This window comes from Calypte anna, unplaced genomic scaffold (assembly GCF_003957555.1).
Source record: "Calypte anna isolate BGI_N300 unplaced genomic scaffold, bCalAnn1_v1.p scaffold_163_arrow_ctg1, whole genome shotgun sequence".
Classification (NCBI taxonomy): Eukaryota; Metazoa; Chordata; class Aves; order Apodiformes; family Trochilidae; genus Calypte; species Calypte anna.
In genome coordinates this window covers 805-28,592 of record NW_022045459.1, presented here as the reverse complement: position 1 = coordinate 28,592, position 27,788 = coordinate 805, and the positions used below count along the sequence as shown (strand labels likewise).

The window sequence follows — 27,788 nt, the reverse complement described above, 5'->3', positions numbered from 1 at the left end:
CAAGTGTCTGAGAGAAAACATTTACACCCAACAAGTGAGGCTTAAAATCAAAACTGAGCAAACCTCTGAGCTTCCCCACATCTGACACAGACTTTACAGATTACCTCAGTAACTCAGACTCAGCAGCAGGAAGCTTCTCCAGCACTGATTAGAATGGAATTTCCATCCTCCTGAAGCCAAACAACCTGAGGGAACTTTCCTATTGTTCCCTTTTTACACCTATTTCCTCATGCAGAGCCCTTCTGCCCCTTCCCCTCATCCTGCTCTGGCACCTGAGGTGCTGCTGGACCCAAGGAGACTCTGAGAGTTTCCAGAATGCAAACTCTGAAGTCTTTTAACAATAACTTGTATTATAAATGACAATATTACTCTCCAAGCTCAGTGTGGAAAAACCCCTGTTCAGAAGCAGTTCCAAGTTCATTTCAGATGTCTCAGTGCTTCCCACCTGCTGGAAAGCAGGAGGTGCCCCTCTCTGGGCACAATCAGCTCCCCCCTGCCCCCATTTCTTCAATGACTTCTGCTGCTCTGATGTCTCCCTGCTCAACACCTCTCCCATGTTCTCTCTCTGTGATGTGTTCATCCCAACAGCTCCAGGCAGGGCATGACCTTGGTGCCACGGCACCATTCTGACTCCAGCTCCAGTTTCGTCATTTGTTTTTTCTTGGGCTTTTACACCCAAAATTCCCTTCACAAAGCAGCTGGTACCCACCTGGCTGGGCCCAGGGGAACAGCCCCAGCTCCTCCTCAGCCCCACCTCACTCTTTCCTCCAGTTTGGTCATTTTGGAAGGAGTCAGCATTGTTTATTTTAAAGCCCTGGGCACAGTGCAGAGGTCCCTGGGCACAGCTGGCACAAGTGTGACACGGATGAGTCCTGGCACAAGTGTGACACGGATGAGCCCCGGCACAAGTGTGACACAGATGAGTCCTGGCACAAGTGTGACACGGATGAGCCCTGCTCATCACCCCCAGCACCACTGTGCCCCCAAGACCTGGACTCATTCTGGCTCCAGCAGGACCATGCTTACACCTTACCCTGAATCTCAGCTGGGTCACAGCTCAGCTGTCCCACGGGATGTTCCCAACGTGGGTCACCCTCCACCACCCCCTCTGGCACCCCAGAATTCCTCACCTCCCAGCTGTGGAGCTCGTGTTTTGATGGCTGTCAAGCTGCCCCTCAGCCTGTGGTTCACACCCTACACAAACACAACAAACACAACAGAGGTCACCAAAATAAACAAAGGGAACGGGAACCTTCCTGCCAAAACTCCCCACAGGCCCAGCACCCTCAAGATCTGAGAGAGGCTCCATTTTACACCTACTTGCAGCTGCCCAGAGTCTCTGCTGATGGGCAGAGAAGGCAGAACAGCACCCTGAGGGCAGGCTCAAAGGATTTTACTTACCACTGGGGAGTTTCTGAAGCCCTTGATAGCCTGGAAGATGCCTCCTCCTATTGCTCCCATGGTGAAAGCCCCTCCACAGTCATCTACTATCCTCCAGGGACTGTAAAGAATCATAAAGATGGAAATATTCATGCTGAGAAACCTGGCTCTGTTCAGCCTGGAGAGGAGAAGGCTCAGGGGAGACCTTATAATGGTGTTAAAGGGGCTGCAGAGAAGGTGGAGACTCCTGGTTGACAAGGAGTCCCATGGACAGGACAAGGGGAATGGGCACAAGTTGATCCTGGGGAGATTCTGATCAGACACAAGAGGAAACTTTCTCCCCATGAGGACAGGCAGAGATTGGAATGGTCTCCAGGGGAAGGGGTGGATTCCCCCACTTTGGGAAGTTTTAACTCTCAGCTGGGCCACCTCCTGTGAACCAGATTTTCCCCTACTAACGTTGGGCTGGATGCTCCCTGAGGTCCCTTCCAACCCTCTGGCAGAATCTTGCAGCAGAAGCCCAGCACTGCAACTCCTGCCACCCTCAGGACCCCCAGCAAAGCACCCCCAGACCCCCTCCCCACAGCCCCAGGACACACTCTGTGCTCCTGGCAGCCAAGCTCAGGTTGGAAATTTCCAGCTTCACCTTTCTTGCACATCTCCCAAAGCACCTTGTGCCCTCCTGCTGAGGAGGGACAGACAAACACCTCCTCCCTTCCCCTGCCCACACCAGGTGGGGGTTTTGCCCAAACTTTGCAGTCCCCCCCTCCTCCTCCTCCACCTTCTCCCGGGCTCCTCTCACTTCCATGCCCCCTCCCCCCTGCTCCCCAATTCTTGGTGTTTGCACCTTGGCTCTTCCCAGGGCACCAGGACCCCACCCAGATGTCACCAGGATTGTCCCCTGTGCCTGCACCCCCAGGTCCCAAAGCCAGAGAAGAGCAGGAGGCTCCTCCCTGCCCCCCTCCTCGTTTTTATTGCCCTACCTGGATCCTCTCCATCCCCCCCAGCCCCCCTCGGGCTCCATCCAATCCTTTAACCCCCCCTTCCCATGTGCTTTTCCTTCCTCTGTTTCCTGCACTTCATGATCAGGGAAAGGTTCCAGGCACGGAGCTCAGGAGGTGCCAAGATGGAAAGACACAAAACCTTTCTTCTCAGAGCCTTTTCCTTGCTGTTTTGTTCCTCCCCAAGGCTCCTGCCCAGATGAATACAACAGCTCAGCTCTCTGCCTCTCATTAAAAGGCTTCTGGAAAGCCAAGCAGATGATTCAGGTGGTGCCTGAACTCCAATTTAACAACCCCTGACTGCTCTTCCCAGCAGCTTCATTAATTACATTAATTACACCCCGATCAGGGGAAGCTTCCCGACTTGTTTGGGTTTTCCCCAGCTTTACCCCATTTCCTATCTCAGCCTCTGTTACCTCTGGAGTTATTTTGCTGCCCAGCTCCCCCCTAGGAGGGCTCTGGAGGAACCTCTGCCTCCAGCTCCTTCCCCCTCCAGCCCATCCCAGGACTGCCTCAGCCCCTCTCCCAGCGGAGGAGCTGGATCGGATCATTCCCTCGGGCACTGGGCACTCACCCCTCAGCTCACTGCTGGGGTTGGGTTCCTGCTCCCGATGCCAACGGAGGTGGCTCCGAGCTGGGCACCAGGACAGCCCCGACTGTCCCTGAGCCAGGACCCTCACCCAGAGGAGGGGGAATGTCCCCCCCAGCCCCCCAGCTCCGGGCACAGCCTTTAAACCACCCCCCTGCCCCTGCCCGGGCTGGCAGTGCCCGTGCCCGCAGTGTCACCTTACAGGGAGGTGACACCGCTCCAGGAGGGCACGGACACCCCCGGGGTGACAGCGGCCACGGGGGACAGCCCCGTGCGGGACCCACGCGTGTTTATCAGCGGAACTTTCCCCCCCCCCCTCCGCGGGAAGGAGCCCCCGGGAGCAGCAAACACCCCAACCCCCTCCCTGCTCCCCCAGCGCTGCGGGAACCCGGACCCGGCACGGAGCGAGCTGAGAAGCTCCGCGGAGGAGTCCCCGAATCCGGATTGAATCCGGAGCCCGGGCTCTGAACCGCGTTCTATGGCCACAAATAAAACCCCGCGGGTGCAGCCCCCGAGGGGACAAAGGGCCCGGGGAGAAGCGATGGGGGGAGGTGGGGAGAGGGCAGAGCTGGGGGGGCTGGGGAGAGATGGGGGAAAGGAATGGGGAGAGATGGGGGGAACGGAATGGGGAGAGGGGAAACGTGAAAGGGGAGGAAGAACAGAAAGGGGGGAAGGGAATGGGGAGAGGAGCGGGAACTGAACGTGGGAGAGGAGGAAATGGAGGGGGGAAACGGGAGGGGGGTGAGGGGGGGCAACGAGTGAGGTGAGCGGGGACGGGGAGGAGGGGACGGGGGGGATGAGGGGGGGTGAGGGGCAGTCGAGCCCTTCCCGCCCCCCGGAGCCCTTCGCGCCGCCGCAGCCCCGGCTCTGGGCAGGCCCAGCCGCCATGCTGTCCCCTCCGTTCCCTGCAGGACCCTGGGCCGGTTCCGGTACCGGCAGCGCTGCCCCCCCCGCAGCCCCCCGCCCGTCCCGTCCCGCCGCCTCTGGCTGGGGGCGGCCCCGCCAAGGTCACGCGTCCCGCAGCGCCGGCACTGCCGGGAGCGGCCCCACAGAGCCCTCCCCGCCTCACACCTCCCGCCCCCGGGTCACCCCCCCGGGTCACCCCCCCGCTCCCGTTCCCCTTCCCCTTCCCTGTCCCGGTCCCGTTCCCGCTCCCCTCACCAGGGTTCCCGTGCGTATTCCTCCATCTTGCCAGACCCCGCCGGCCTCCCCCGGGCCCCACTGCCCCATTGGCTGACCGCCTCCACATCCTCGCTCTCCCATTGGCTGATCGCTGCCCCGCCGCTCTCCATTGGTTGATCGCTTCTCCCCCGCTCTCCCATTGGCTGATAGCTCCCCCCGCTCCTCCATTGGCTGATCGCTCCTCCTCTCCCTCTTTCCTATTGGCTGATCGCTCTCCCCCCGCTCTCCCATTGGCTGATCTCCTCCACGCTTCGCCATTGGCTGATTACCCCCGAGCAGACCAATAGGAGAGCAGAGCGGGCTACGGGGTGGGCGGGGCTGCCTGGGGCTGCCTCTCCTCAGGCGCTGCCGCTCCCCGTGCCGGGAGCTGCGGGGGAGCTGGGGGGGGGTTGGGTTGGGTTGTGTTATATTATATTATATTATATTATATTATATTATATTATATTATATTATATTATATTATATTATATTATATTATATTATATTATATTATATTATATTATATTATATTATATTATATTATATTATATCGCATTTTGTACCGGCAGAAGGAGTCAGGAGGGAAGGGCAGAGGGGCAGGGAGAGGGTTCAGGGGTTTGGTCACCAGCGGGAAGGTTCTGCTGCTGCTCCAGCACCTCGGGCTCTCCCTGGGCTCTCCCTGTCCCCTCTCCCTGTGCCCTCTCCCTGTGCCCTCTCCCTGTCCCCTCTCCCTGTGCCCTCTCCCTCTCCCCTCTCCCTCTCCCTGTCCCCTCTCCCCTCTCCCTGTGCTCTCCCTGCAGCCAGACCCGACACCCCTGGGAGATGTTGGGATTTTAGCCCAGAGCTCCGGTTCCTCCACAGCTTCATCCGTGGCCTCTCCAGGGGGGAGCTGAACCTCCCGCAAGCACCGGGTGCCTGGGCAGGGCCAGGTGCCTGCAGACACCAAACCCTTGGTCGCTCCTTCCAGCCACACGCTCTGGTCAGATAAAGTTAAAACCTTTTGAGGTTTGTGTCCTGAGAGGTGAGCAGCGAGCAGCCTGGGGAGGCCCCGGGCTGTGGGCAGGTGAAGCAGCAAGAGGCTGGTTTGGCTCCTTCAGGTGCAGAAATGGCACCAAGCCCCTCCGTGCACTCGGGCTCTGTCACCCTCGGAGCTTCTGCAGCCCTGGGGTGAGGGACGGGGGGGAGGCTGAGCTGAGGCCACCGGGAGAGGGTGCAGGGGGTGCCAGGACCCCCCGGACCTTGGTGTGAGTGAGCAGCAGGATGAGGGCTGGGGATCAGGGAGTGATGGGGGAAGGGAGCGTGCTTGGAAACTGGAACCAACCTTTTGTTCTGCAATCCAGAGGAAATCCTCGGTCCTGCTGGTGAATCAGGGGTTGGTGCTGAGCAGGAGGTGGGTGCTGAGAGGCTGGAGAGAAACGAAACCCCAGAACACATCAGGAGTGTGAGATTCCCCTGAGGATGGGGAATGTCAGCTCTGGCACAGGAGGCACCGGGACACTGGGCTGGAGCCCCCTGTGCTGGGTGGGCACAGAGCCCAGGGGATGGGCAGGGAGGGAAGTGAGGGTGGGCTGCCTGCCCCTGCCCCCTGCCTGCTTCCAGGGCTCTGCACATCCCTCCTGCACAGCCCCCAGGCCTCCTTCCCAAAGGTCTCCATGCTTCTGGCTGTCCCCACAGATCCTGGGGAGCAGTGAGGTAAAGATGAAAACTCTCTGCAGGGTGGGCCTTTTTTGGCTGATTTCAGCCCAGAGCTGCTGCTGTCAGAGCACAAACCTCAAAACCCTCCTGGAAGGGACCAGACACCCCATATCTCCAGATCCAGGAGCAGACACCTCGTATCTCCAGATCCAGGACCAGACACCCCGTATCTATCTCCAGAGCCAGGAGGTGACACCCCGTATCTTCAGACCCACGCTGGCTTCTTTATTCACCCTCCAGCCCCAAAGCCTTGGGGCTCATCCCCCCATCCCCCAGCTCCCAGCCTCCCAGCTTGTGCTTTTTTTTTATTTTTTATTTTTTTTGCCTGTTTTCTCCCTAGGTTGGCCCATTGCCTTTAAAAGGCTAAATGCTCCGAACTAAATTTGGTCATGCAGCTCTGCCTGGTTCCCTGGAATGTCCTCGGGTTTCAGCTCCTCTGATAGCTCCGTTCCCCGCCCCCCCGGGCTCCATTGGCTTCCCAGCACCCGGACCCTGCCTGGGTCCCGTCATTGGCCCAGCCTTGGCCCAGGGCTGTCCCCTCTTTATAACCACTCCAGCCCGGGCCGAGGGCTCGGGACCTGCTGAGGGTTAACGCTTCAGCACCTGCTGCTCCGGGGGAAGCAGCGGGGGAGCTTTGGGTTCTTGTTTTGTTCTTCTCCTCCCCTGGGGAGCAGCCACCAGCACCGTGTCTCAGCACAGAGCCAAGATGTCCAAAGTGGCCAAGTACCGGCGACAAGTCAGCGAGGACCCAGACATCGACAACTTGTTGTCCACTCTGTCCCCGGAGGAGATGGAAGAGCTGGAAAAGGAGCTGGATGTGGTGGATCCGGATGGAAGCAGCATCCCCCCGGAGCCGGGCCAGAAAAGCCAAGGAGCCAATTCCCCAGGTGGGCAGCAGAACCAGAACCCGAGGCTCAACCACTGCCAGCAGGAGAGCAGGAAACGCATCCAGAGGGAACACTCCGTGGATGTAAGTCCCATCTCCCCAGGCTTCAGCTCTTCCCATCAGAAAGGCAGGGACGTACCTGGGAGCTGAGGATGAGATGGAACCAGGAAGGTGGGAGCTGTGCTTGCTGAGCAGGGAGAGCTGCCAGCTGGGGACCAGAGGAGCCGGCAGGGAGCTGGGCCGGGCACTCCAGGGGGTTTCACCACATCCCAGGGTTGCTCACAAAGCCAAAACCTGTGCTGGTGCCAGGGGTTTGCTCCTTGCCTCTGCTCTGACATCCCTTGGCAGGGCTGGCAGCAGAGGTGGCGTTCCCAGGAGGTGGCTGGAGGGGACAGTGCAGGGACAGCGATCCCACGGGCTGGTTCTTCTTCCTCCCTTTTTTCTGCTTTGTTTTGTTGGGGGTTTTCTTTTCCTTTGGAGATCTCCAGACTCTCAGTCCCTTCACCTCACTTGTGCACAAGTTTTAAGTCTCCAGTTCTCATGGAATAAAACTGAAGTTTGCTGCTTTCTGGAAGTCACCCCGAGGAGCAGGTTTTGCCCCAAGCCATTTGTTTCATGTTTATTGCTCAGGTTGAAGTCTCTCTTTTCTCTTGATTTGGGTACATTTATCTCCTTCTCTACATCTGCCAAGTCTTTTCATAGCTTCATTTGAGCCAGAAAGCACCATTCCAGCCCCTCTCCTCTTGGTGTGCTTTGCCTCAGTGGGAGTCAGTCCCACTTCTCTGGAACAGTTATTAACCTCTGCACTAAGAATATTTGGTATGTGCTTCGTGTGTGGGAGGCTGGGAAGCATTTGGTTTCCCTGGTTTTTCAGAGCTGGCTGAGACAGAAAATGAAAGGAGAGGCTTGGGCTGTTTATCCATCTTGTCAAGGGCAGAGTTTGTGTCCCAGGCTGGATTCACATCCACTGGGATGGGACAGGGCTGGGGAGCAGCAGCAGTGGGAGCAGAGCAGAGGTTTGTGTGGATACCCCTCCAGTTCCTGGGGTATTCCAGGTTTCCCAGCACTACTCTGGATCTTCTGCCAAGCTCTAAGCAGCCCCTGAGCACTCAGAAATAGCTTTCCCTGGATGTTCACCAGGTTTGTTACTGGAGGGTTCACTCCTGAGCACTCTGGGAGAAAAGAGGGAGAACAAGATGAAAACTGCAGCTATAGGAGACAGAAATGAAGGTTTGCTTTTGAGACCTGCAGAAAGGGTTAAACCATTCCCTGCAGCCTCTCCAGGCTGGGAGCTTTCCCCTGGCTCTGGGCACAAGGCACTCGCTGCCTTCACCTTCTATATGTGGCATTTGGCGTGGGCTGGGGGACAGAAAGCTCCCTGCCCACCACAGCCCTGGCTCTGTGTTGCTGCTGACGTGGTGGGAACTACCAGTCCTGCAGGAAAAACCTGCCCTGGGTGAGAAATGTGGGACCAGTTATCCCAGTTTGCACTGGTTTGTGGGTGATGCCAGCACTGGGAGCTGACCCTGCAAAAGCTTCGTTTGTAAGCAGGGGGGGTTTGCATTTTGGTGTCACTGGAGATGCTGGTTTGGTTTTCAAGGTGGGAAAATGAGGAGCTGAGTGGGAGTTGGGACTGGAAGGTGCCCCTGCTCAGGAGGAAGGGAGGAAATCTGTGGTGCTTGGGAACAGAGAGTTGGGAAATCATCCCATGAAAGAATCCAGGATTGGGAAGGTGCCTGCGAGGGTCTGGGAGGTGGCACGAGGAGGAGAGGCACCAGGAGAGGGTGTAGAGCTCTGAGAGCCAGGAAGGACCTGGGGAAGGTGCTCCTTGTGCTCTCCATGGAACCCCAGGAGGTGGAAGACAAAGCCAGTGGCTGTTGGTCACATTTGTCAGTGAGTGGCCCAGTTAGATGGCACTGCAGTAACTGGATAGGGCAGGACTGCCTTTCTTCTTCTATTTCAATCCCTAGAGGACAAGAAAAAAATATCCTCCACCCCTTCCTCCTTGGCATTGTTAGGAGCTGGGATTAGCAGCTAGGAAATGCCACCTGGCAGAGCAGCACAGCCCACGCTGGTGGTGGAGCTGGGATGGGGGGATGGCTGAGGATCACCCAGCACTGGGGAGCACTGACCAGTTCTGGGGTCCCCAACACCAGAAGGATGTGGAGATGCTGGATGAAGTCCAGAGGAGGCCACAAAGGTGATCTGAGGGCTGGAGCAGCTCTGGAGCCAGGGGGAGAGAGTTGGGGGTGTTCAGCCTGGAGAAGAGAAGGTTCTGGGGAGACCTGAGAGCACCTTCCAGTGCCTGAAGGGGCTCCAGGAAAGCTGGGGAGGGACTTGGGACAAGGGGCTGGAGGGATGGGATGAGGGGGAATGGCTTGGAACTGGAAGAGGGGAGATTGAGGTTGGAGATGAGGAAGAAATTGTTTGGTGTGAGGGTGCTGAGCCCCAGGGTGCCCCCAGAAGCTGTGGCTGCCCCATCCCTGGCAGTGTCCAAGGTTGGATGGGGCTTGGAGCACCCTGGGCTGGGGGAGGGGTCCCTGACCATGGCAGGGGGGGCACTGGGGGGGTTTTAAGGTCCCTTCCCACCCAACCCATTCCCTGATTCTCTGATCATCCGACCACAGACCCAGGACTCCCAGAATCCAGCCCAGGGATGTTTCCTTCCATCCCAGGAAGCCCCAGGGCTGTTTTGCTGCGGGATGGAGTGAGGACACGGAGCCACCCGGAGCTCCCCTGAGCTCAGTGCTGACAAATCCCTCCCTGCTCCCAGTGGATCTCACACTTGTTCTGCCAACACCAGTGCTCTGGCTGCACAGCCCCGGGGGGGGCACAGCCCTGGGCATCCCCCTCCTGTTCCCCCTGGAGCTGGGCATCCCCCCCCACACTCCTGATGGAACAAATCATGGAGCAAACCCCTGGTGAGCAAGAAGCAGCTGCATGAGCAGGACCAGGCAGGGAGGACCTGGAGGTCCTGAACCTCTGGGAGGTGATGTTCTCCTGAGTCTCTGCTTTTCTGTAGGGGGGGACAGGAGGTGAGGTTCTTGTTCTTGAACCAGAGGGACTTTACAGACCCTCTGCACTGCATCACTGACCCCTGGGTGCTTCCTTCCTGTCCACTGATTTTTTTTCCTCCCTTCTCTTCTTCCCTCCTTCCCTGGGCAGTTTTGGGGGGGACATGGCCTGGTTACGTTGGGATGTGCAGGGACTTCTCCAAAGTGCAAAATAAGGTATTGTAAATAAGGGGAGGTTCAGGTTCTGCCCATCTCACAGTTCTTGCCATCATGGCTCTCTTCTTGGACCAGCTCCAGGCACCCCCCTTCCCTTCTAAATACTGGCAGAGTGGGTATATTTAGCAGTATTGTAACTGCATAATAACACGTCTTCTTCGTGCTGAAAAGGGCAAACTTGGGTAACTAGGAAGCAGTTTATAAACAGCCCGAAATAGATGTGAGCTTTGCCCTAACTGCTCCGTGCTGGGGGAGCCAAATTCACATCCTGGTGATGCATTAATTAATTAATCTGCAGTTTGTGGTGTTAGGCAGTAGAAGCCCTGGAATCCAGGCCTTGGGATTGGGCACTGCCTCTCCTCAGCTGCCCCCAGCCAGGTCCTTCCTGCAGCCCCAGGTACCAAGGGAGCCAAAGACAACCTGAGAGCCACAAGTGGCTTCCACAGCTCGGGGCTCTTCTCTGGGATGGGGAAATGCAGAATGAGAGAGCCCTGGGCTGGGGAGAGGCTGTGCAGCTGGAGGTGATTTACCTGGGAGGGGGCTGAGTTTGGCTCCTTTGTGCCATGCCTGGGATGTGGAAGAGGAAAATCCATTTGTGCCAGGGATGGGGATGGGGATGGGGTGGGCTCCTCTGGCAGCTGAGTTGTGTCAGGAGGTGGCTGCTTGGGACCTACTCTGGTTTTGTCACCTTTCTCCTCTGCTGTTTGTGACAGTGTTTTCTAGAAGCACATCCCTGTGCCCACAGCACTTGTCCCACACCCAGGACATGTCCTTCCCATGTCCCTCCTGAACCCTCTCAGGGCTGCCTTGGCCAGGTGGGACCTGGCTGGGCAGAGCTTCCCCAAGGGAAGGACCCACTGGGAACCACTCGTGCCGTGGGGCTGGGGGGGTGGTGGACATGTGCTCCACAGTTTGACTTTTCAAGGAATGCCACAAAATCCACCTGCTGCTTTTCCTGGCATCTCCTGGGATTCCCACCCAGCTTCCCCTTGGGGCCCAGGTGGCTCCAGGACCCCCAGGGCATCCCTTTGTGTCCTTCTCCAGCACCACCACCTTCCCTGGGAATGGCTGAAGCCTCCTTCTCTCAACCTCACCTGGGAGCAGAGGCCACCTGGGTGTCCCAGTCCCATCACAATCCCAGTCCTGCCTCCTGATGGGGATGCACTCAGTCCCAGGGTGCTTCAAGCAGGAATGGGTGGGAAATTGTATGTGGGGGGCATTATCCTGGAGATGGAGGGGATCCATCCCAGGGACACAAAGCTGCTTCTTGGTTACACACGTGGTGGATGTCCCTTCCCATGGGATCTGAGTGAGCAGCTTCTGGGGGGAGAAGATTCCAAAGGGGACACGATGGATGTGCTTCAGGGATGGGTGGGGAATTGCAGGGGGTTCCAGGGCAGAAGGAGGTTGCTGTGTTTCAGCACAGAGCAGCCTGTGGCCTTCCTCCTGCTCTGGTTGTTCTCTAGGCAGCAGAGCCTTTGGTTATCTGCCATGGGATTGTTCCTGCTTCTCTTTCCACCCCAGGAACTGTTTCTTTGCTTGATGCCAGCTGAGAGCTCTCAGTTCTGGTGCTCATCCTCCTCCTCCAGGGCTGGGACATCTTCAGACATGAAGAGTGAAAAAGCTGAGCACAGGAAATGGCAGAGAAAGTTGGGGTTGTTCAGCTGGAGAAGAGGAGGCTCCCAGGTGACCTCAGAGCAACCTTCCAATACCTGGAAGGATGATCCTGGCAGGATGAGCAGGATGTGTCCCACCACCAGCCCATGATGAGGATGATGAGGACCATAGGAACACAGAATGTGAAGGGTTGGAAGGGACCTCTGGAGCTCATCCAGTCCAACCCCTGCACAGCAGCATCACCCAGGAACACATCCAGGGGGGTGGGAAAGGCTCCAGAGAAGGAGACTCCCCAGGCTCAGCCCAGCAGGGTGGTTCTGGGACTGCTGCAGGTAGAGCTCCATCACCTTGGTGTGGGTAGGGGGGTGTCCTGGGGATCTGGACTGGGGGGTTCTGAGCAAACCTCCTGGTGCTGCTGCTGCTGCCTCTGGTGTTCTCCTCAGTCCGGGTTTAGTAGCTCCCAGGACTTGGCCAAGGACTCAGTGTTTTTTCCAGGAATGTCCTTGGCTCTGAGTCATCTCTGGGTTCCTGAAAATTGGCTGAGGAAAGGAGCAGCTTGGCCAGCTTGGAGCTGGCTGCAGCAACCCCCTCGTGTGCCTGGTGGCAACAGGTACCCAAAGCAACCTGGCCCTGGCCCTGGCCACCTCTGGGGACCTCTGTGCAGTGGCACAGTCTCAGGGGACATCCCTGTCCCCTGGCAGCTCTCAGGTGGCTTGTGCCCAGGCTCCTCAGCCCCCTTGGTGACACTGAGGGCTGGGGGGATGGTGATGGGACTTGAGGTAGCTGGACAGGAGGGGAGAGCCATGGGCCCCAGGGGTCACCTGTGTGGCTGAGATAATGGCTGGAGTAGTTGTTGTGGCTCAGCAGATGTCTGTGTCTGGGTGTGGGAGGCTGGTGCTGGGGTAGAGCACTGGGGTTACAAGCAGAGAGAACTCCCTGGTGCCTGCAGGAGTGTGGGCACAGGAGCTGCACCCACCAGGGGCCCTGGAGCCCCATGGACTCTGCTGAACGAGTGGCAGCTCAGCAGATGGGTGGGTTCTGGAGGCACCAACACTTGCCTCTTGCTTTGCTCCATGTTTTCCTTCCATGTTCCCCAAGCAGAGATGTCCCCACCCTGCCTGCAGGTGAGGACCCCTCTGCCCTGGGTCTGCAGCCCGTGTCCCCAGTGCCATCCAAAGCACCTGGAGCCCTCAGCCCCCTGGAGCTGACCCCGGGTTTTCCAGCAGTGCCCGTGGCTGGGCTGGGTCTGGTCCTGGCTCAGGATTCCCCTCTCCTGCTCTGGGTGCTCTTCTGTCAGCTGGGGGGTGACATCTCACATCTGGGGGAGACCTCATCACTCTCTACAACTCCCTGAAAGGAGGTTGGAGCCGGGGGGGGGTCGGGCTCTGCTCCCAGGCAACTCTCAGTCAGACAAGAGGCCATGGGCTTAAGCTCTTCCACTCCCACCCATCCCTCTCCATCCCCATCCCCATCCCTTCTGCTCAGCCTCCCGGGTGCCTGGATTCCAGGCAAGAACTCCCAAAGTCTCCTTTGCCTTTTAAGGAAACATCTGAGCGGGTTCAAGGGTTCCAAATGCTAACGAGGGATGGCAATGCTCCTTTCAGTCTATTTAGAGGAAACGGGGAGGCATTTCAGTTCATCAAAACACTGGTGATTAATCAGCCAAGTCCCAGGCTGTTTTCATTAGGATTATTTTTAAAGGTCTGACACGCCGTGGAAAAATATTCCCCCCCCCCAATGATGGGGCTGGAGGCAGAGGGAATGGCAGGGGAGGGGGTGCTGGCTGGGAGGTGTGTGAGGAAGGGGTCAGACAGGGCAGTGTGCTCAGGGAGTGCATCCTGACACCCCTTAGGATCTCCCCTGCTCACCAGGGGTGAGGAGGACACCCCCGGACCCCCAAACTTCCCTTTGGGAAGGGGCTGGAGGAAGGAGGAGAGCAGACACAGCCTGGAGAACTGCAGCAGGACCTCAGCACCTGGGTCCTGCAGGTTCTGCTCACATTCAAGGCACAGAACTGGACCCAGCACCTCAGCTGGGTTTCACTTTGCTCTCCCCAAGCCCAGCTGGGGGCTGCAGTGGGTGAACATGGGGGGGAATCACCCGGGTGAGGTGAGAGCATCCCCACGGGGAGCAGGTCACCCTGCAGAGTCCTGGCCATGGCTCTGTCCCCCCTGACACCTCCCCAAGGCCTCCTGGGGACTCTGCCCGAGGTTCTCACCAGGTTTCTCTCAGAACCCCCCAGGTGTAGTCCAGGACCTCCCTGAGGACTGTCCCCTCCTCCCAGCTCTGCCCCAGGGCTGCCCCTCTGTGGCAGAGGGACAGAGCTGGTGACACTGAGCCAGGGTGGCAAGGCTGGAGGTGAAAGGCTCGTGTCTCTGGAACAACTCGGGCTGGGGTTTTTTATTTCTTTCTTTTTCTCTTGTTAGGAAAGCAGATTGAGCGAGAGGAATAAAAGAGACAAAAATGAAGAAGAAAAGGGAAAGGAAGCTCCTTCTAAAGACCTGTCCCAGAAATGGGATACCAAAGTTGGGAAAGACTCTAAAAAGGAAGCAAGTGTTGAGAAACTGGACCCAAAAGTTAAAGCTGAGGCTGAGTCCAAGACCAGAGAGGAGAAGGTTATCAATGACAAAGTCAAGGCCATGGAGAAAAAGCTGATGGGGAAGGACAAAAAGGAGGAAGAGAAGAGCTCAGCATTAAAGAAGGACTCAGGAAAGGAGAAAAAGGAGGAAGAAAGGGGCTCAGGAGCAAAGAAGGACACAGGGAAGGAGAAGAAAGAAGAAAAGGATTCTGCATTGAAGAAGGCTCCAGAGAAGGACAAAACAGAGGAAGAGAAGAGTTCAGGGACAAAGAAAGAGGTAGAAAAGGACACAAAGGGAAAAGATAAGAAAGAAGAAGATAAAAAAGAAGAGGAAAAGAGTTCAGCTTCAAAAAGAACAAAGCCAGAGGAGGAGAAATCCCAGCCAGAGGTGGAGAAGGCAGCGGAGAAGAAACAGGAGACGAAGGCAGGGGCAGAGAGCAGCCCCTGCAAGCCCCCTGCCCCCAGCCCTGCAGATCAGGCCAAGGCTGACGAAGCCTCCAGCATTTTTGATGAGCTCATCGAGAGGGTGAAGAACAACGATGCTGAGGTGACCGAGGTGAACGTGAACAACTCGGACTGCATCAACACCGAGACCCTGGTGCGCTTCACCGAGGCCCTGGAGTTCAACACCGTGGTGAAGCTCTTTGCCTTGGCCAACACCCGCGCCGACGACCACGTGGCCTTCGCCGTGGCCATCATGCTCAAGTCCAACAAGGTGCTGAGGAGCATCAACCTGGACTCCAACCACATCACGGGCAAGGGCATCCTGGCCATTTTCCGTGCCCTGCTGCAGAACAGCACCTTGACGGAGCTGAGGTTCCACAACCAGAGGCACATCTGCGGGGGCAAGACGGAGATGGAGATCGCCAAGCTCCTGAAGGAGAACACCACGCTCCTGAAGCTGGGCTACCACTTCGAGCTGGCGGGGCCACGCATGACTGTCACCAACCTGCTGAGCAGAAACATGGACAGGCAGAGGCAGAAACGCCTCCAGGAGCAGAAACTGGCACAGGAGAAGAAAGACCTCCTGGAGGTGCCCAAGCCTGGAGCTCAGCCACACGGGTCCCCCACGCCCTCCCCCAAAGCTTCCCCCAAAAGCTCTCCCAAGAAAGGGGGGGCACCCGCTGCACCGCCCCCACCTCCTCCTCCTCTTGCCCCCCCGCTGATCAGTGAGGACCTGAGGAACTCCCTCTCCCCGGCCACGCAGAGGAAGCTGGGGGAGCGGGCACTGCCGGCCCAGGAGAAGAATTCCCGGGACCAGCTGCTGGCAGCCATCCGCTCCAGCAACCTCAAGCAGCTCAAGAAGGTAAGGGCAGGGCCCTGGGGAGCCCGGGGTGTCCCCACTGCTCCCCATTAACACGCTGTCTCCTCGGGCAGGTGGCGGTGCCGAAGCTCCTGCAGTAGGGACCTGGGGGGGGCTTTGTCCCCACGGCCCGGCGTGGCAGCCCACGGGACAGTGGCCCTTCTCCTGTTTCCATGACGATCCCTGTGGGACCCTGCAGTGACCGACGCCGAGGAGCAGCGATCCCTCTGGGACAGACGGACAGGCGGACGGAGGGGTTGGCCCCCCGAGGCCACCACGGCCCCTCTGCACCTCGTGTTGGAGGAGGATGTTGTCATATTTGTGATGTTGACGGTTGTGAAGCCCCCAAGGTGGCTCTTGGGGCCACCACCACCACCCCCCCACCTGCCTGGGGTCACCGGGGACAGCAGGATGAGGAGGGGTCTGCAGGGGTGGAGGGGGCACCCAACATCCAGCTTGCCTGAGGATCCCCGGCCTGGGGTGAGCAGAAGGACCCTCCTCACCAGGCAGGGGACAGCCAGACCATTGTCACCTCATAGCTGGTGTCCCCAGGGGGGGTCTCAGGGTTGGGGAGGGTCAGAGAAAGAGGGGATCGGGGCAGCAAGACGATAGGGTGGGGGCTGGAGCCTCCAGGACCAATTTTGGAGCTTTTCAGCCCAATTTAGGGTTTGGGGGTGGTTGGAGGTTTTCCCTTCTTGACCCCCACTCTTGATGTGACACCTGCCCCCTCCCCCTGTCCCCCAAGTGGACACCCACCCGGGGACAGCAGGGACACCCACCCGGGGACAGCAGGGTGGGCTCCCCGGGGATGGGGAGATGGAGAGCAGTGGGTGGCACACAGGGGACACTGCCTGTCCCCAAGGTGGGTCTGGGGGCCACGCCGGTGCCCCCCGCCGGGAAGCCACCTTGGGGACGTGTGTGATGGCGGCCACTGCATCAGCAATAAACGCTCACCCAGCGCTTGTCACCGCCTCGGGGACACTGAGCCCTGCGGTGCCCTGCGGTCCCGGGGGGTGGCATGGGGGGGGGGGCTGGAGAGGTGCAGACCGGCACAGACACTCCACATGGAGACCCCAAACTGGGCACCCCGGTTCTGGCGGGGCACCCCGAACCGGACCGCCCCGGACGCGACACCCCGGAGGACATCGGGACACCCGGGGGGCCGAGCACCCGGAGCCTGGACTCCCGCCGGCAAGGGGCGCCGTAACGGTACCGGTACCGGCAGCGCTTGGTATCAGCCGGCAGGGGGCGCTGTGACGGTACCGGTACCGGCAGCGCTTGGTATCAGCTGGCAGGGGGCGCTGTGACGGTACCGGTACCGGCAGCTCTTGGTATCAGCCGGCAGGGGGCGCTGTGACGGTACCGGTACCGGCAGCGCTCGGTACGAACCGGCAGGGGGCGCTGTGACGGTACCGGTACCGGCAGCGCTCGGTACGAACCGGCAGGGGGTGCTGTGACGGTACCGGGGCCGTGGCAGAGCCCCGGGGCGGGCGGTAGGGGTCGCGGTGTCGCCGGTGCCGCTCGGGCCGGGGAGGTTCCGCTCGGTCCCGGGGCGCTCGGGATGGCGGAGCCGGCGGAGGACAAAAGGCGCAGCGGCGGCGGCGTTGGGGCGATGGGCGTTGGGGCGGCGCCATGAGGAGGAGGAGGAGGAGGAGGCGGCGAGCATGGCGGCGGCCGGAGGAGGCGGCGGCGGGGCGCGGCGGGGTCTGCTGAAGCGGAAACCGAACTTCACGCTGCAGGAGATCGACATCCTGATGAGCGAGGTGCTCAAGTACGAGCAGCTGCTCTTCGGTGCCGCCGCCAGCACCGTCAACGCCTACGAGAAGCAGAAGATCTGGTGGCGCATCACCAACAAGATCAACGCGGCCGGGCGGAACCAGCGCGACATCGGCGAGGTGAAGAACCGGTGGCGGGGGCTGCGCCGGAGGGCGAACGATAAAATCACCCGGCACCGGCAGGAAAGGCAGGGACCGACCGCTCGGTCCGCCCCGAGACCGGGCAATGGAAACGGCAATGGGAACGGCTCCGGGCCGGGACCCCCCGAGCTCGGCCCCGGGCCCGCTCCCGGTTGGGGACAGCGCGGAGCCGCCGCCGGGATGGAGCCGCCGGTTCTCAGCGTGGAGGTGGCGGCACCGCACGGTGGGTGCGGGGAGGAGAGGGGGGGACAGGGACACGGGGCACCGGGACAGGGACACGGGGCACCGGGACCAGAACACAGTGGACAGGGACACGGGAGACCGGGACAGGGACATGTGATACCGGGACACGGTCACGAGGGACCAGGACACGGATGGGGAGGCCGGGACATGGACAGGAGGGACCGAGACAGGGAAATGAGGGGACCGGGATGTGGGCACCAGGGACTGAAAGAGGTGCAGGAAGGGGTTGGGTCAGGGACACGGGGGACCAGGGCAGGGACAGGGGGTCACAGGACCAGGATAGGTGCATGGAGGGACTGGGTCAGGGACACGGGAACCGGGACCAGGATGCAGACATGGAGGATCAGGGCAGGGGCATGGAGGGACAAGGAAAGAGACAGAGGACCAGGACACGGGGGACCAGGACAGGGACATTAGGGCAGTGGGACCAGGACGGGTGTGTGGAGTGACTGGAACAGGATCACGGGAGATCAGGACCAGGACAGGGACACTGGGACCATAAGTGGGGAACTGGGACATGTATAGCGGGACATAGGCAGGAAGATGGAGAACTGGGACAGGGACGTGGGGGACAGGGACATGAGAGCACTAGGACAGGTGTGGGGAGGAACTGGGACAAGGAGAGGGACGTGAGAGACAGGAGCCAGGGTGGGGAGGGACCAGGACACAGACAGGGGAACAGGACAGGGATATGGAAGACAGGGACAGGGACACAGGGGAGCAGGACTGGGGTGACAGTTCCATGGGGTGACAGGGACCAGGATGTGCCAGGATGCAGGGGGACCAGGACTGTGTCAGGGACACTGGGACCAGCACATGGGGGACCAAGTCAGGGACATGGAGGTCTGGGACAGGGATGTTGGGGGACAAGGATACTGGGGGGCCAGGAAAGGGACAAGGGGGACAAGAATGTGGGATAACCAGGACAGGGACACTGGGGATGGGGACAATAACAAGGGTACTGGGATCAGGACAGCAGGATACCAAGATCTGGATGGTGACATTAGGGGCTGGGACCAGGACAGGGACAGAACAGTGGCAGGGGACCAGGATGGTGGCAGGAGCACCGAGACCAATTCAGAGACATGGGGGGACCTGGGTCACAACAGGGGACTGACACCAGGACAGTGACACAAGTGGACTGAGACCAGGACAGGTCCACTGGGGACTCGGACCAAGACAGGGACGTGGAGGTAACTGGCAGTAGAACAGGGACACGTGGGGACCAGGACAAGGACATGAAGGTACCAGGGCCACACAGGGACATGGGGACCACATTGAGGACAATGATCCAGGAGTCCTGTGACCAGGAGAGGGACAGTGGCCATGGGACAGGGCTGGCCCACACTGAGGGACACAGGTGAGACCAGGACTGGGTGCAGGAGAGGGGACACAGGAGGACAGGGACAAGGACGAGGACGCTGGAGACAGAAGAGGGGTCCGGGTGGCTCGGTCCCTGGGGCTCTGGGGACACGGGGGGTCCCGCCAGCTGCCCCGTGCTCTCCGTCCCTCCCGCAGGCGTCAAGGGGGAAGCGGTGAAGGAGGAACCGGTGGAGGTGAAGACCGAGCCCTTCCCCGGGCCCGGCCCCGAGCGCCGCGCACCCCGCTCGGGCCTCCGCTCGCCCGGTGAGGTGTGCGAGGGCTGGAGGAGCCGCAGCCCCCCGCACCCCCCAGAACTCCCCCTGGGTGACCTCAGCGGGCATCAGGAGCCCTTGGGCTCGGATTTCCCCAGCGCCCTCTTGGAGCACGAAGCCCCTCCCCACCTCACTAACTGCGGCGGGGGCCAAACGGGACCCCCGGTGGGGGGGGGGGACGACGGGTTTATTGGAGGAGGGGAGGGGGGGTTCGTCACCCGATTGTCCCCATCTGACGCCAGCTGAAAAACGCATCGTGCAGTCCAACGAGCGGCTGGTGCAGGAGGTGCGGGCTTTCCGCCGGGAATACGCCGAGAGCCGGCGGGAGACCAGCGGGGTCCTGCGCCTGATGGCTCAGGCGCTGGGGGGGCTCAGCCGCAGCCTGGCCGAGATCCGGGACCTCTATCTCCAGGAGCGGGGGGTCCCCAAACCCTGACACACCACCACCACCACCACCCCCACGCAGCTGGCTGTGTGACCGCCCCCCCTCAACCTTCTCCCCTCGGGGATACTTCCCCTTCCTGCCCCAACCCCCCACCCCTTTCCAGCGCCTGTTTTTTTTCTTTTATTATTTTAATTTTTTTCTTCCCTTCAGCCCACTTGAATAAAAGTCAGAGCTGGTCCCCCCTCCCCCCCCCAAGTCATGCCCACCCCCCCCATGGGGTCGTTGAGGGGTTTGGGGGGGGAGGCAGTGGGAGATAGGGCAGCGGTTTGTGCCCTGTGGCTTTTCACCTCCTGGAGTGATGGACTCGGTGGTACCGCTTGTAGCCGGGGGCTGGACCCCCCCTCCTGGTGACACTGCTTGGGGGGGAGGTCACACTCCCTTTGGTGGGAGATGGGTCCGAACCCCCGGGATTTGGGATGGATGGATGGACTGGCCTCACACCTGCAGCCTGCCCCCCTCCCTCCTTCCCAGAATTTGCTGTTTTCTGCCCCCAAACCATCCTTTCCTCCCCCCAACCCCCCCATTTTGAGCAGTGGGGCCGGGAACTGCCATCCCACCCCAATTCCAGATGGAGAAGCCCCGGGAGGGGAAGAGGAACGAATTGTGTGTGCGTGTCCCTGCACCTCCCTGAGGACGGGTCTGGGGTTCTGACCCAACAACCCCACCCCCCCCCAGGGTGCAGCAACCGAGACGACACCGTCCGTGGGGCACAAGTTTAATGTCAGCCCGGAGAGGGGGACACGCCGGGGCGGGGGGCGGGCGTGCAGGGGTGCAGCGAGGCTCAGATCCTCCCCCAGCCCCCCCGCGGGTGCTGCCCCCCCCTCCATGGGTGCACCCGGGGCGGAGACACCCACAAAGGGCTCAGTGTGCGGGACAAGAGCCACCCTGTGCTGGTGGCACCGCGTCACCCCCGCCACCGCCGGGAAGGGCCCGATCCTGCCGGGGGGGTGCGGGGGATGGAGGGGTTGAGGGTCCCCGGCCCACTGATGTGTGGGGCGGTGCTGGGGGTGCTCAGGCTCCGGGGTAGGTGGGCTGTGGCGGAGCGTACGGCGGAGGAGCTGTGGGGGGGAAGTGGGATGGGGGGGTCAGATCCCACCAATCCACTGGAACCACCTGGGGAATAGGGGTGGGAGGGTCCCCATTTTCCCCCCCTCCTCCCGCCCCCCGCGTGCTCACCTGTGGGGTTGTAGATGGGGGGTCCGGAGGGGTACAGTGGGTACTGAGCAGCAGGGCCAGGCGGGGGGTACACAGGGACGGGGGTGAAGCCGGGCGGGGGGGGCGCGGGGCCGTCTTTGGGGTCCATGGGGAATGGGGCCGGAGGGGGGGCAGGGGGGTAGCTGGTGAGCGGGATCTCTGGGCCTGCTGGAGAGATTGGGGGAGGGGGCTGCAACACCTGGGTATGGGGCAGAGCCCAGGGGGGCCCTTGGGTGTCCATGGGTCTTGGGGGGCAGAGGGGGGAGCTCAGCAGCACCTGCTCCAGGATCCCGCACCCAAAGCCCCCAAACCCGCACACAAGTGCCCTCCTCCTCTGCACCCCAGTGCCCCCCACCCTCTCCAGGCACCACAAATCCCCCACCCTCTACCTACAGCCCCCCTTGCACCTCAAACCCACCCTCAACTCACCTCTTGTATCCCATCTCCCCAACCTGCAGCCCTCCACCCAAATGCCCCCCCTGCACCCCAACATCTCCCCCACCCTCTCAGGCACCCCAAATCCCCTCACCCTCTATCTACAGCCCCCTTGCACCCCAACCCCTTCCTGCATCCAACCCTTACCTTGGAAGCACCCCCTGCACCCAAGTGCCCCCCCATACCCCAACATCTCCCCCATCCTCCCAGGCACCCCAAATCCCCTCACCCACCCCAGAGCCCCCACCCTGCAGCCCACCCCTCTCCCCCCAGCCCCCCACCTTGCAGGGGGGTGCGGGGGTGCTGCCGGCGCTGGTAGAGGTAGCAGCAGGAGCACATGAAGCAGCAGACGATGGTGGTGACGATGGCAATGAAGAGGACAACGGCCGAGGCGATGCCCGCAATGGTCTTGGGGCTGCTTGGGGACACGGGGGGGACGTGGGGGAGCAGGGCCTGGGAGGGGGCACCCAGGCAGAACCCCCCAGCCCACTGTGGGGTGCACACCCCCCCCCACCAATCAGCCCAGTGCCCAGTAGAGAGGGGCACCCATGGGGAACCTACCTGAGGCTGGAAGGATGGGGGCATCCAGACAAGGACCCGATGGCACTGACCAGCACCAGCACCAGTACCAGCACCAGCACCAGTACCAGCACCACCCAGCACCACTGCTCAGCAGCCAGCACCCAGTACCAGTGCCCAGAACTAGCATGCAGTACCCAGCACCACTGCCCAGCACCCAGTACCTGCACCCCGTCCCCATGACCAGCACCCCAAGGCAAGCTCCCAGCACCCACTGCCCAGGACCACCACCCAGCCCCAGCACCCACCCGTGGTCACCTAAAGGCTTAGCCCCAGCACCCATCACCAAGGTTCAGACGATGAACCACCCACAGACGATGGGTGCACCACCCACCACCCATCCCCAGCACCCAGCACCCTTCACTGGGACCCAGCACCCCAAGGCTCAGCCCCATCACCCATTGCCCAGCACCCAGCACCGGATCCCAGCACATGAAGGCTGCACCCCACTATCCATCGCGGGTTCCCAGGACCCAGCACCCCAAGGCTCAGCCCCATCACCCACCACCCAGCCCCATCACCTGCAGCCTCAGCCCCAGCACCCAGCCCCAGTGTCACCTGAAGGCGAGGCAGTGGCGCTGCTGGCGCTCGGTGAGGAGGCGCAGGGGGTCCCGGCAGCAGTACCGCTGGTGGCAGGTGCCGCAGCAGAAGGTGAAGAACTCACAGTCGAAGCCGGGGTGCCAGGACCCGTTCCTGTCCACGTACCACAGGCAGTCCTCGCCCCCCGCCACTGGGGACAGCCGCCCGTCACCGGCGCCTCGGGACAGCGGGACCCCCGGGCACGGGCAGCCCAGTGTCACCAGTGCCACCAGTGCCACCAGCAACAGCAGCAGAGGGCCGCGGGACCTGAGCACTGCGCTGGGGGACAGCCCGGCCCCACTGCGCCTGCCCCAAACCCCACTGCACCCTGCCCCATAGCCCCCTCTGCCCCTCTGCCCCTCTGCCCACGCTTCCCCACTTACTCCTGGATCCTGCCCGCCATCCTCGCAGACCCCACTCCCCGCACAGCCCCCGCCCTTTCTCCCCCCCCTACCCCCCCCAGGGCCTCCTCCCCGCCCCCCAGGCCTCCGGGCTCTATTTCGGGCCGGTGCCACCTGCGCTCCCAGAAATAGCCCCGGGACGAGGCCGTGGGCGGCCGGAGGTGGCGGGACAGTGGCCTGGAAGCCACCGGGGTTGGGCCACGTCCCTCAGGCCTCCCAGCTCGCTCCCCACCGGCTCCAAGTGGCTTCTCAGGGGTCTCATATGGGGTTCACTCGCCACCCGACGGGACCACGGCGTCTCCGAGCCAAGAGGGGAAACTGAGGCACAGGCAGCGCGCGTGGGAAACACCCAAATCCCTTGGGACTTGGGCAACCTGGCTCCAGCGGCCACCGGGCATGCTGCTCGCGGGGGCAAGTGGCTCTTGGGGACACCCCGAAAGTGTCAAATGGGGGGTGGGAGAGGATACAGTGCTCAGTGGGACCTGGTGGTGCCAGCGATCCCTGAGGAAAGCGGCTGCATGTGGCAGAGGGTCCCACCCCGAGGTGCCCCATGGTGACACCAGATCCCACCTCGAGGTGCCCCACGGTCACAGCGGGTGACACCGGGTCCCATCGCAGGGTGGCACCGGGCTTCCCCCCCCCCAGCTGTCCCCAGCTCCCTCCGTGTCTCTTACCCAGCGAGGTGGCCAGGGCCACCAGCACGGTCCCGGCCAGGGGCCAACCGCTACCGGGGCCTCCGGTCCCCATCCCGGGGCCGGGCCCGGTGCTCAGCGCTGCCCGGGGCCGGGCTGGGGGCGGTGGCTGCGGGGGCCGCAACGGGCCCGGTGCTGCGGTGCCGCTGGCTCCCGGTACCGGTGGCTCCCGGTGCCGGTGGCTCCCGGTGCCGGCGCAGGCCCGCAGTGACGCCGCAGCCCGGTGCCCCCCCCCCCCGCCGCGGCCCCTCCCGCCGCAGCCGCCGGCCCCCCCGGTCCCCCCCGCCCCCGCCGGGCGGAGCGGCGCCGCCGGGACCCGCGGGCACGGGCAGGGCCGGGCGGGGCTGCTGGGGAGGGGGCATCGGGCGGTCGGACCGCAACCCGGCCCCCCCGCACTGCCCTCACCCGCACTCCACCGCTGCCCCTCCCCACCCACCCCCGCACCCCCCCCGGCTCCCCGCGTTCCCTTCGCTTCTCCCTGCACCCCCTCGCTGCACCCCTGCACCCCCTTCCTGCACCCCTCTTCCTGCCTTCCCCACCTCCTACATCCCCTCCCCGCCCCCCCCGCCCCTCCACACCCCCACTCCCCATCACTTCTCAGCACCTCTTCTCCTACCCCATCATCCAGCATCTCCTCCCCACCCCAGCACCCCTGATTTCCTCTCCCTCTGCACACCTGCACCCCATCCCTTCGCCCACCCTTGCAGCCCCCTGCACCCCTCCCGTGCCCCCCATCTTTTACCCCTGTCCCTTCCCTTCCCCCAGCACCCTCATCCCCAGGACCCCTTTTCCCAGCACCCCCTTCCCAAACATCCCCCTCCCCAGCATCCTCCAGCACCCCCCTCCCACCCAGTCCAGGGACTCACTGGGTGCCAGGGTGGGGGACACCCCCCTTTGTCACCAGGTTCACCCCATCACCACCCCAAGCCCCAGAGACAAGACTGCACCCCAAAACCACCAGGACCTGGTCCTGCCAAAGTGCCCACTCCAGGGTGGGACAGAGGTGGCACATCCCAAGGCACTGGACAGGGACAGGAGCACCCCAACGACCACCTTTATTAGAGACCCCAACCATGGTGGCACTGTCACATCGGGGTCACGGTGGCACCATCAGCATTGGGGTCACCGTGACAGTGAGGGGACACCAGCCCCAGCCACCTTGTCCCGACCCCGTGCTCCCCAGGGCTGCTGGGGTGTGGGGGGCATGGGACAACCCAGTCCCCATTGTCCCTGGGCCAGCCAGGCTGGGCCCCCCCGGGGGGGCTTTGGGGAGGGGGTGTCTCCAGGCTTACACTTGTGTGACAATCTCACCGTTCTCAGGCACGTAGACCTGCACGGGGACAGGGACAGCGTCTGGGCCACGCCGCAGGATCTGGAGCGAGGTGGCCTGGGGAGGGCCAAAGAGCCCGTGGGCAGGGACCCCCGTAGTGGGGGTGGTCCCCAAAATGTCTGCAGAGACCCCCCCACCCTGGAGCACCCAGTGCTGCCACCTGGGAACACAGGTCCTGCTTGTGGGACCCCACGTGGGACCCTCAGGGAGCCCCTGTCCTGCCCTAGGGACCCTCCTGGCACCCCAGGACCAGCCCTGAGTGTCCCTCACAGAGTCCCATCCTGCCCTAAAGGACCTTTAGAGGCTTTGGTCCTGTGCCCAAGACCCTCAGGACACCCTTGTCCTGGCTGTGGGGCCACCTCAGGGCTCCAGTTCTGCTCTAGGGACACTTCTGGCACCTTGGTCCTCTCTCAGGGTCCCCCAGTGGCTCCCCAGTCCTGTCCCAAGGGCCCCCCAGTTCCTCCTTCAGCACTAATCCTCTCCTGTGACCCTCTCAGGACCACGGTCCTGCCCCAGGGACCTTCACGGGACCCCAAATCTTTCCCATGGCCCCCCTCAGGACCATGCTCCTCCTCTGGGGACCCTCAGAGGACCCTCACCAGAACCACTTGACCCTGAACCACCAGAGGGTCCCAACTCCTGTTGGCTCCCACCCCAACCCCAGGCCCTACCTGAGCCCGTGGCAGGACTCCCAAGGTGATGGGGATGTCCCTGATGTTCCCACCACGAGGTCCCCGGAAGGCTCCTTGCCTGTCGAGGGAGTGGGGACGGGGGGCACCCCGCAGCCGGGCCCGCTGGTGCCAGGACTTCAGCTCCTCGGTGACAGTGGCCTTGGAGAGCCCCCGGCCCCCCGCCGGGGCGTAGTCCTTGAGCGAGGGGGTGCGGACGATGCGGCTGTGGGAAGCCACCAGGCGCTGGTAGCGTAAAGGGGCCAAATCCTGCTCGTAGAGGAAAGGCGGGGGGCCGGGGGGGGCCAGGAAACGGTGGGCAGCCCGAGGGTAGTAAGTGGGTTCGGCGTGGGGCGGTGGGAGCTGCTGGGGGGCGGGCGGTGCGAAGGAGACGTCGGGGCTGCTGCTGCCCGGGGAGGTGGCGTGGGAGACGCTGGAGAGGTCGGAGATGCTGTCGTCGGAGCCCGAGTGGCAGCTGGGGCCCGGCGTGGGGATGCAGGAGGCGGGCACCGTCACCGTGTAATAGGTGGGGCGGCGGCGGGGGACGGCGCTGCGACCCCGCGGCTCCCCGGGCTGCCAGCAGGATTCCACCCTGCAGAGGGAGAGTTGGCTCCAGCCCCTTGCTCCCAGGGCTTATCTCCAACCTCTTCCCAGGGCTTATCTCCAACATCCTCCCATGGATTGGTTCCATCCCCAATGGGGCCATTTCCAACCTTCTCCTGTGGTTTGGTTTCATCCTTCCCTTGGGGCCATCTCCAACCTCTTCCCCATGGGCTGAGCTCCATCACCTCCATGAGGATATCTCTATCCTCTTCCCCATGGGATCCTCTCCATCCCCATGGCTTTAGCTCCATCCTCCCAATGAGGATATCTCCGACCTCCTCCTCCTCATGGAGTTATCTCCAGTCTCCTCCCTACTGGGCTGAGCTCCATCCTCCCCACAGAACCATCTCCCACCTTTTCCCCATGGCTCGAGTTCCACCATCTCCATGAGGTCACCCCCACCCTCCTCTCCATGGGGTCACCTCCATCCTCCCCACAGCTTTATCTCCATCCTCCTCCCCACGGGGTTCTCTCCATCCCCCCCTGCAGCCCCCTCGTCGCCCCCTCCCCACGCACAGGACATACCTGAGGCTCTGGGACTGTCCCCTCCGGCCGGGGGGCTCCGGGGTGCTGGGGGCACTGGATCCCACCTGCCGGCACAGCACCAGGGTCCTGACGGGGACGAAGCGATAGGGAGGGACCTCCCCGCCCCCCCCGCCCACCGGGGAGGCTCCGGGGCCGGGGCTGCCGGGGGCGGCCGAGGGGGAGGACCCGGGGTAGCCCCGCGACCCCCGGTTGTTGTCCCCATCCCCGGGGTCACCGCTCGGTGGTTTCTTGGTCTTCTCATAGGGTCCATCCAGGCTGGTCTCCCGCCAGGGGCTGGAGGGCAGCCCCGAGACCCCCTCCTGGGGGGGCTCCTGGGGAGACGGGGACGCCTGCGGGGTAACAGGTCCCAGCGGCCGCGTGTCCTCTAGGGGAGAGATGATGGGGATGGAGGGGACAGAGCGGGACAGAGCGGGACAGAGGACAAAGGGGCACAGGGGAGCACAGGGGGACACAAGGTGACACAGGGGGACAGAAAGGGACACAAGGGGACACAAAGGGACAGAAGGGGACACAGGGAGTACAAGAGGACAGCAGGGCCCCCCCAGTGCCCCCCCTGTCCCCACAGCCCCTCACCCTCCTCCAGCAGGGCACTGTCGGACAGGGAGCTCTCCTCCGAGGTGCTGAGCTCTGCGGGGACGGGGGGAACAGCGCGGGGGTGGGGAGGGGGCTGGGGCCACCGGGGGGGCCAAGAGGCTCCCACAGCCCCCGCCACCACCCAGCTTGTCCCCGCGGGCCCCCCCTCCCCGCTCTCCCATGCCGCTTGTCCCGACACGCTCCGGGCCGGCGGTACCGGCTGGGCCGGCTCTGCCAGCGGCAGCTCCCGGCCTGCCCGGACCCGGCGGGACCTGGGGTGTCGGGAAGGTTGGGGGGTACCGGGAGGGGACGGGGGGAAGGAGCCACCGTGTCCCCCCCTCCCCTGAAGGGCTGAGAGTGAGGGGGGGTTCCCCGGCCACCCAGCGGGTGCACTGGGTTGGGGGGGTGTTGGGGTGTGTTTATGGGGTGCAACCCCCACGGAGGGACCATTGGGGTGCAGCCAGCGGGGGAGGGAGTTTGGGGGTGCATTTATTGGGGTACATGCACCAG

The 27,788-nt window shown here is 62.3% G+C and overlaps 5 protein-coding genes across 10 annotated transcripts; 2 read left to right on the top strand and 3 right to left on the bottom strand.

Moving 5' to 3' along the window:
- The first annotated feature begins 630 nt into the window (after window positions 1-630).
- Window positions 631-16,405, top strand: LMOD1 (leiomodin 1). 5 transcript variants are annotated; one of them, XM_030468569.1, is made up of 5 exons: window positions 631-641; window positions 5,921-6,015; window positions 6,167-6,796; window positions 13,986-15,443; window positions 15,515-16,405. In XM_030468569.1, the coding sequence occupies exons 3-5, from the start codon at window positions 6,533-6,535 to the stop codon at window positions 15,539-15,541; spliced, it is 1,749 nt and encodes a 582-aa protein (XP_030324429.1). In that variant the 5' UTR covers window positions 631-641; window positions 5,921-6,015; window positions 6,167-6,532; the 3' UTR covers window positions 15,542-16,405. The 5 variants fall into 5 exon arrangements, with proteins under 5 accessions (XP_030324429.1, XP_030324428.1, XP_030324426.1 ...); XM_030468568.1 differs by lacking the exon at window positions 631-641 and adding an exon at window positions 5,368-5,521 and having other exon boundaries at window positions 5,873-6,015; XM_030468566.1 differs by lacking the exon at window positions 631-641 and adding an exon at window positions 5,368-5,521 and having other exon boundaries at window positions 5,847-6,015.
- On the bottom strand, window positions 1,075-4,209 carry TIMM17A (translocase of inner mitochondrial membrane 17A). The gene is made up of 3 exons (XM_030468571.1): window positions 4,132-4,209; window positions 1,402-1,501; window positions 1,075-1,194 (listed from the first exon to the last, which is right to left on the bottom strand). Exons 1-3 carry the CDS (start codon window positions 4,155-4,157, stop codon window positions 1,090-1,092), a joined length of 231 nt encoding a protein of 76 aa, XP_030324431.1. The 5' UTR covers window positions 4,158-4,209; the 3' UTR covers window positions 1,075-1,089.
- Window positions 16,406-17,044: 639 nt separating the features above from the next.
- On the top strand, window positions 17,045-19,854 carry LOC115600249 (myb-related transcription factor, partner of profilin-like). The gene is made up of 2 exons (XM_030468565.1): window positions 17,045-17,579; window positions 19,118-19,854. The coding sequence occupies exons 1-2, from the start codon at window positions 17,105-17,107 to the stop codon at window positions 19,477-19,479; spliced, it is 837 nt and encodes a 278-aa protein (XP_030324425.1). The 5' UTR covers window positions 17,045-17,104; the 3' UTR covers window positions 19,480-19,854.
- Window positions 19,855-20,376: 522 nt separating this feature from the next.
- On the bottom strand, window positions 20,377-23,717 carry SHISA4 (shisa family member 4). Of its 2 annotated transcripts, XM_030468564.1 has the most exons (6): window positions 22,849-22,885; window positions 22,445-22,616; window positions 21,869-21,874; window positions 21,589-21,725; window positions 20,855-21,040; window positions 20,377-20,736 (listed from the first exon to the last, which is right to left on the bottom strand). In XM_030468564.1, coding segments are annotated over exons 1-6 (549 nt in total). In that variant the 5' UTR covers window positions 22,850-22,885; the 3' UTR covers window positions 20,377-20,689. The 2 variants fall into 2 exon arrangements, with proteins under 2 accessions (XP_030324424.1, XP_030324423.1); XM_030468563.1 differs by lacking the exons at window positions 21,869-21,874; window positions 22,849-22,885 and adding an exon at window positions 23,541-23,717 and having other exon boundaries at window positions 20,855-21,037; window positions 21,589-21,722.
- Window positions 23,718-24,625: 908 nt separating this feature from the next.
- On the bottom strand, window positions 24,626-27,550 carry INAVA (innate immunity activator; the record flags this gene model as incomplete). The annotated part of the gene is made up of 4 exons (XM_030468572.1): window positions 24,626-24,945; window positions 25,560-26,148; window positions 26,685-27,069; window positions 27,279-27,550. Coding segments are annotated over 4 exons (1,345 nt in total), but the record flags the coding sequence as incomplete, so codon positions are not given.
- Between the last annotated feature and the right edge of the window lie 238 nt (window positions 27,551-27,788).

What these genes read in the sequence shown, in the direction of transcription:
- TIMM17A (XM_030468571.1), bottom strand. Translation starts at nt 4,157, where the DNA reads ATGGAGGAATACGCACGGGAACCCTG. An exon ending in GAATACGCACGGGAACCCTG is followed by an intron (nt 1,502 to 4,131) that starts GTGAGGGGAGCG and finishes GATTCTTTACAG; the next exon opens with TCCCTGGAGGATAGTAGATG. An exon ending in GCTTCAGAAACTCCCCAGTG is followed by an intron (nt 1,195 to 1,401) that starts GTAAGTAAAATC and finishes GTGTTTGTGTAG; the next exon opens with GGTGTGAACCACAGGCTGAG.
- SHISA4 (XM_030468563.1), bottom strand. Translation starts at nt 23,613, where the DNA reads ATGGGGACCGGAGGCCCCGGTAGCGGTTGGCCCCTGGCCGGGACCGTG. An exon ending in GGCCCTGGCCACCTCGCTGG is followed by an intron (nt 22,617 to 23,540) that starts GTAAGAGACACG and finishes GGCTGTCCCCAG; the next exon opens with TGGCGGGGGGCGAGGACTGC. An exon ending in CCCCATCTACAACCCCACAG is followed by an intron (nt 20,737 to 20,854) that starts GTGAGCACGCGG and finishes TCCCCCCCACAG; the next exon opens with CTCCTCCGCCGTACGCTCCG.
- LOC115600249 (XM_030468565.1), top strand. Translation starts at nt 17,105, where the DNA reads ATGGCGGCGGCCGGAGGAGGCGGCGGCGGGGCGCGGCGGGGTCTGCTG. An exon ending in GGAGGTGGCGGCACCGCACG is followed by an intron (nt 17,580 to 19,117) that starts GTGGGTGCGGGG and finishes TCCCTCCCGCAG; the next exon opens with GCGTCAAGGGGGAAGCGGTG.
- LMOD1 (XM_030468569.1), top strand. Translation starts at nt 6,533, where the DNA reads ATGTCCAAAGTGGCCAAGTACCGGCGACAAGTCAGCGAGGACCCAGAC. An exon ending in AGAGGGAACACTCCGTGGAT is followed by an intron (nt 6,797 to 13,985) that starts GTAAGTCCCATC and finishes TTCTCTTGTTAG; the next exon opens with GAAAGCAGATTGAGCGAGAG. An exon ending in ACCTCAAGCAGCTCAAGAAG is followed by an intron (nt 15,444 to 15,514) that starts GTAAGGGCAGGG and finishes CTCCTCGGGCAG; the next exon opens with GTGGCGGTGCCGAAGCTCCT.